The sequence below is a fragment of the Plasmodium cynomolgi genome, chromosome 9 (assembly GCF_000321355.1).
Source record: "Plasmodium cynomolgi strain B DNA, chromosome 9, whole genome shotgun sequence".
In the NCBI taxonomy this organism is placed as follows: Eukaryota; Apicomplexa; class Aconoidasida; order Haemosporida; family Plasmodiidae; genus Plasmodium; species Plasmodium cynomolgi.
In genome coordinates, this window is record NC_020402.1 from 1,770,349 (window position 1) to 1,776,755 (window position 6,407).

The 6,407-nt window shown below is 42.1% G+C and overlaps 3 protein-coding genes across 3 annotated transcripts in view; 2 read left to right on the forward strand and 1 right to left on the reverse strand.

Moving 5' to 3' along the window:
- Window positions 1–268: 268 nt before the first annotated feature.
- PCYB_094880 (hypothetical protein) lies at window positions 269–1,439 on the forward strand (the record flags this gene model as incomplete). Its single annotated transcript, XM_004222603.1, has 2 exons — window positions 269–392; window positions 598–1,439. 2 exons carry the CDS (start codon window positions 269–271, stop codon window positions 1,437–1,439), a joined length of 966 nt encoding a protein of 321 aa, XP_004222651.1.
- Window positions 1,440–2,258: 819 nt separating this feature from the next.
- On the reverse strand, window positions 2,259–3,275 carry PCYB_094890 (DNA-directed RNA polymerase I; the record flags this gene model as incomplete). Its single annotated transcript, XM_004222604.1, has 1 exon — window positions 2,259–3,275. A coding segment is annotated over exon 1 (999 nt), but the record flags the coding sequence as incomplete, so codon positions are not given.
- A 2,719-nt stretch (window positions 3,276–5,994) lies between these two features.
- PCYB_094900 (translation initiation factor eIF-1A) overlaps window positions 5,995–6,407 on the forward strand; it is a gene marked incomplete at both ends in the record, with an annotated part of 1,015 nt that continues 602 nt past the window's right edge. The window contains 2 exons of the mRNA XM_004222605.1: window positions 5,995–6,078; window positions 6,307–6,391. Coding sequence (XP_004222653.1) covers window positions 5,997–6,078; window positions 6,307–6,391 — 167 coding nt within the window. The remainder of the gene's footprint in view (window positions 6,079–6,306; window positions 6,392–6,407) is intronic.

The window sequence follows — 6,407 nt, forward strand, 5'->3', positions numbered from 1 at the left end:
CTTTTTCTTTTCACTTCCCTGCGAGTGCCTTCGCGTAAGCGCAATTTATGCATTTGCTTCGCCGATTTTTTGCTTCGCCGATTTTTTGCTTCGCCGATTTTTTGCTTCGCGCGATTTTTCGCTTTTCCTTTTTTGACATTCTTTATCGTAAGCCCGTTATAGCGCGAACGCGGAAAGAGAATAATCTGGGGAAAGTGCCGCTAACTCCAACGAACTGCGAGGAAGCTAAGGATGAATATATGTATATGAACCCTCCCCCTGGACTAAAATGAAGTTTTTCTTCTTTTCCTTCGCCTTGGTTTACCTCCTTCTGGTAAACAATGTCAACTGCCTCTTCAAGAATTTGATCAGAGGGTTTTACTGCAACGATGAGAATTGTTACAGCATTTTAGGTAAGACGAGCGGGGGAGCAGGAATAGGAATAGGAAGAAGAAAAAGAAAATGAGAGCGTTAGATAGAGGAGAGGAAAACAGGTGGAGAGCGCTCCTACGAATGGCTGTCTCCATCCCAGGAGGAGCACTAATCGCTGTCGAACGTTGTCTGCTCCAGTGATACGAGAGCGTCCAAATTTCCCCCTCCTTCCCCCCCCCCCTGCAGGTGTGAGCGAAACAGCGAGCGTGAATGATATCAGATCGGCTTACCACAGGCAACTGACTAATCTGAAAAATAACTACGACTCGGAAAAAAAAAAAAAAATTGTCAAGGCATACACTGTCCTGGCTAACAAACGAACGAGGAAGTATTATGATTATTATTTGAAAAATCCAAACAGTATCTTCAATGTGTTCAACTTCATTTTTTATTGTGTGTTTAAGCTCATAAAGGTGATAATAGCATTGATAATTATTGGCTTCCTCCTATGTGGTTTCCAGTATTTCAACAATAAGTATGAAATGAAGAGGCGTGTGCAAAAACTGTCGAAAAATAAAGCTTTTAAGAAGGAGGTGCAAAATAGGATAGCATCACAACATCCCGATTTCCGTACCTACGAGATGGCAATGAAAAGGAAGGTAGAAGAAGACATCGAAATTGAAGTAGCACAAGAGATGGGACTTATGTATAACAAAAAGGATGAAAAGTTTGCCTTCTCTGACTTAATAATCGTTAAGCTGTTGATTCTTCCAAAACAAATTATCTGCTATGTGCTATGGAACGTCAAATGGTTAATAAAGTACCACATTTTGAATGAAGAATATGACGAGAGTGACAAGCTATACATTACGAGGAAGTGCCTGAACATTCCTGCGCATAGGTGGGATGCCCTCTCGGAGGAGGATAAGAAAATGCTTTTGAAAAAGCAGTTGTGGGTGAAGGAAATTCAGGACGAGTTTTTTGAAGAACAGATGGAGAAGGAGCGACTGAGCAAGATCTCCAGCGCCAAGTATAAGAAGCAGGTGCGGATGAAGAAGAAGGGAAGCAGCTTTAACTATAACGATTAGAGTGTGTTGGTCAAGCAGCTGTAGCACGTTCCCGTGTCCACTTCGATGAGGCGCTTCATCTTCGTTTCGTCATAACTTTGTTAGCGGCTGCACGTGGGGAGGGGCCCAATGTCAACCTTTTTTTTTTCCTCTCTCCTTTTTTCGCTTCCTATATTTCACTCCCTTTTTTTCGCTCCCTCTATTTCGCTCCCTTTTTTCGCTCCATTTTTTGATCAGCGCCCACTCAAGTGAGTAGCACGGCGTAATGCAACTGCACGTAGTCTCTAACGCACCATTATTTGTTCCATTCTGGAGAAGTATCTCCCCCCAAAACAAACAGGGAGCTCGCCCCTCTCAGGGGTACGTCCCACTCGATAGACAACTGCGCGGATGCAGAGGGTGACGTATGTGCCCTAACACTTCCGATACCCATCACCAGGTGAACAATGCTCACAGGAAGGGGGAAATTGGGGGAGTGCAAACGCTATATTATGTTCTATCCAACCTGGGATCTTACAACCGAGGATGGTATTTTCAAAAAGGTAATTACAAATGATCGCAATAAAAAAAAAAAGGAGGGGGGGAGTTATTAAAAACACAAACATATGGGGAAAAAAAAAAAAAGGAGCAGTTTCAGCCGAATTGAACGTGGAGGGAAACAAATAGAAGAGCACATTTTTGTCGTGGGAAATCAAACTGTGGCAGGAAAAAAAAAAAGGGGTGAAACGAGGGAGGGGCCCCCCAAATTATACACGCCTCCACCGCTGGGACATCCACCGCTGCCGCTTCTCCACGTTGACGCTTCTCCACGTCGCGATGGGTAGGTGGACCTCGTGCGCTAGGTCTTAGTCTGGTCCTCCAACACCTCCTTGACGCTGACCACCTTGTCCTTCAGGATGAGGAGCGCCTTCCTGAAAATGTCAGCCGAAGAGAAGCAGCCCGTGGATTCGATGGTGAAAATAAAATGATTCTTGACCTTTTCGAAGGAAATTTTTTTGGGGTACTTCTCTATACACACTCTACAGGATGAGCAATTTAAGGGGTTCTTGGCAACTAAGGTATCACTGTCTTCAACATCGAAGACATTCTTTGGGCAAATGCTTACCAGGTCGTGTTTTTCTTCCTTGGTAAGCTTCTCACATGTATTAAAAGAAAACGCAGGGTACATTTTATACACGGCAGTGCAAACAGGAGACCACTTGGCATGAGTCTTCCCAATCCCTTTCTCCAAAAAGCAAATCAATTCTATCTCCTGTCCATTACTTAATTTTGTAATCAATATATTATCATCGACAACTCTGGGTGGATTTTTCTGAAATCGTGCTTTTTGTTGTTCATTAATGGGGCACCATTTTAGGTCCCTAGAGTAAATGCTCTGGCTAGTTTCGCTACTCCCAACTTTTTTCGTAAACTTCACATGCAGTTTAAAACAAAAACAATTTAGGTGATTATATTTTTCGTACTCCTCTTTGAAGTTGATCAAATCAGCGTCAAACTTAAATGGGATTAATCCCAAACGGTGGCACAAAATTTCGTCAGCAATGATTCCCGTGTTTTGAAATATGTTCACTTTTTCTATCGCGATGGTGGGTACCTCTGCCAACATTATTCTTCTCAAAGCATTTGCAATGGATACGTTCAAATTTTTTACTTCCAGGATTAGCAAATTTTCTTCATTTTTATGCATCTTCATTTCGAGATTTTTTTCAAATTCGTTTATATCAAACATGTGTTCATTTTCGGATAAGAAATATGATCCGTAGAAATTTGTCGTCGTTGCGTTTCTTGGTCCCTCTTCCTTCAGCTTCACGAAGTTATCCCTAAACTTCACACCCTTCATTTTGGCTAGAGCGCGGTCTGTCACGGGGGATAGAGAGTAGCATGGAAATGCGCAGCGCGGAAGTACGCGATAGGGATGTGCCCTTCTCGTAAGTTCATACACAGAATGGAACGTCAAGTGGGAGACTCTCCGACACCCCCCAGATGGAGTTTCCTCCCTGGTGTGAGCAGTTATATACCTTTCTTTTTTGTGTCCTTCTTGGATAGTTCCTCGCTTCGATGAGGTACTTCAGCAGGGTCTCCCTTGTAGCTGCGCGTTTTATTTGTCCGTGTTATGTGACAAATTTACGGCGATGCTGTGGCAACTGTGTATCGATTATGCGACTACTCTCCCTTGATGTGTCTTCCTTTGCGTCCTTTTTTAAAACGTTCCGTTCAGACGTCGCGAAAGTTCGCACAGTGTAGAAGCAGATATAAATGGTTACACGTCTGTACCACTACGTACGCACGCGAGGGGTTAGCATGCTCAGTTTTTGAGGCCCTGGGAGTGCCCGCGCGTGGTGGCCATTTTTGAGCGCCTCTCAGTGGGTGGCCATCCGCGCAAAAATATGCTGCGATGCGGGGAAAACGAGCAGGACAGGAAAAATGGAGCAGGACAAGAAAAACTGGCGCCACGCAGTGGTTCGGCACAGAACGATGCAATACAGATTGATACGAAGTGGTTTTCCCCTTGTGCGAAATTTTTTTTCCTTCAAAAGGTCTCTATGCAAACGTTGGACGTACAAATCTCCCGCTTATACGTTTATGTACAGGCAGCGGAGCTAAATCATGGCGAAGCGATTAACACGCCGGGGGGAGAAAAAAAAAAAAACGCTCCTCGTCCTTTTCCTTTCGCGTATGCAATGCGGCAACGCAAGGAATTCTTTTTTCCTATGTAACATTTTATGCGAACAAGACGGTTTCTTCTTTCTTTAAAATGATAGCAGTTATTATTTTTTTTTAAAAAAAGAGAAATTTCAGAATGGTCGCCGCGGTTGGGTACTTTTGCTTTATTCAGCCATTTGCAGGAAAAAAAAAAGGGAGCGAAAGGGAAAAAAAAAAGGGGGCGAAAGGGAAAAAAAAAGGAGGCGAACGGGAAAAAAAAAGGAGGCGAAAGGAAAAAAAGGAAAACAAAAAAAACTGACAAAAAATGAGGAAAAAAAAATCGTCGCATCATATAACCTTCACCTCACCATGCATTGAGGCAGTAGGCTGCAATATATTACATGCGCGCGTATATGCCACCAATATGGACTATATATATAATACAACCTCCGTTGCCTTCCCGCAAGGTTCGCTTCCGATAAAAGGGGATAAGCTAGTAAAGTCACATTATTGCGCCCCAATACGACGCCTTTTTTTTTTTAACGGCACTCTTTTCTCAGATGGCAATGGCATATAAAATAACAAATCTGATAAAGCAAAAAAGCGCTTTTTTTTTTTTTTTTTTTTTTTTCTTTCCAGTTGCTTTTTCGCTGTTTCCCCCCCCCCCCTTTTTTTTTTTTTTTTTTTTTTCCTGCTTCACCCATTTGTATATAATATTATAATGCCGCATACATTTATATTATATATGCACAATTGCATTTTCTCCTTTTGCCAACTTGTTATAGGTTGCCCTCTTACTATATTGCTCATATAATGGATGTGAGTGCTATGCAATTTTTGGCCGCAGCAATTTTAAATGCCATTCTGCATTATTGAAATTTGGCCATACCGACGTTCTGTGAGAAAGCATTTTTATCATTATGTATACATGGGGGGCTGCCACAGGGATAGGTAGCTACATCATATACACGTTATGTGCAAGTAACACGTACATGTGCTTGCGTGAATAGGAGATAAGGATTTATTTATATTTACTGATTTAGCTGCCCATTATTTTTTAAAATTTACCGTTCGTCATTTTTCCCCTTTTGAGGTATCCAAAATAATTGTAACTTTACATTTGCGCGCTTGTGCGCCTTGCAGCGTAAAATTCACCTATGTTATGAAAAAAAAAAAAAATATAACCATTTTGAGTATTTTTTTTTTAATTTGATTTAATGAAATGAAAAGAGAAAGGAATAAAAGCAGATAGAACTCGTTTAATTTAATTAGATTAATTTCCACCCCCAAGGAAAAAACAATTTTTCTCCCCTTTTGGGAAATAACGCATACGATTTTGTACGGGTAATATACACAAGAGTAGTAGCTCCTGTTGTATCGCCGCGTAGAAAAAAAAAATATATAAAAAACGAAACAGCAACTTTTCGTCAGTCAATAAGTAATAAGGCAGACTCGTAATTTCCAGCGCGTATACTGCCTCCTCCCCCTCCCCGCGTACACTACCAGTTGTCGCAAGTTCGTCTCGGCTCATCTGCGAGTTACAACGGACGCACATGCAACAGTGTAAATTGTGAGCCTTTTTACACTGTCAGAACAGAAAAAGGAGGGCAAGTAACTCACCGTAGTTTAAAATTCCGTCGGGAAATTGTTTAATGTGACCGTTTAGAAGATGCCAAAGAATAAAGGTTAAGTCGTTACGTTTTGTGGAGCGTAGCCCCTTTGGGGGCAACACCTTGTGTGCACTGGTGTGACGTATAATTATTCCCATTTCACACACACCGAGCGTACTTCGGAGAAAGTACCTCCATTTTGAGTGCATCATATTTACCAGTTGTATGCAGCCCGGACAGGCATGCTTTTTTTAAAAAGGCAACACGTGCGTATGTATAAATTTATTTTATTTATTTTTTTTTTACTGAAAAATTGTGAACAGGCAAGGGAGGAAAAAACAGAAGGAGAGGAAAAAATGACAACGAAGGGGAGAAGCGGGAACTGCTGTACAAGGAAGAAGACCAAGGTGACATTTGCATGCCAGAGAGAGCGAGGGGCGTTTGTGTAATCACATGAATGCACGTCGTTATTCTCTCGTGTGCATGTTCGCCCGTGTGTCGAGGGGAAGTCGCACCGGAGAGGACCCCATGCACTGTTGACTTCCACACCGGTGAATATGCGCGTGCTGTACCTTTTAAGCAAAAAAAAACAAAAACGTAAAAAAAATTCGGTGTCTTCTCCTTTCCTTTTGTAGAATATGCACAAGTGTTAAGGATGTTGGGGAATGGCCGATTGGAGGCCCACTGCTTTGATGGGGTGAAGCGACTGTGTCATATTAGGTACGTTCTGAAAGGA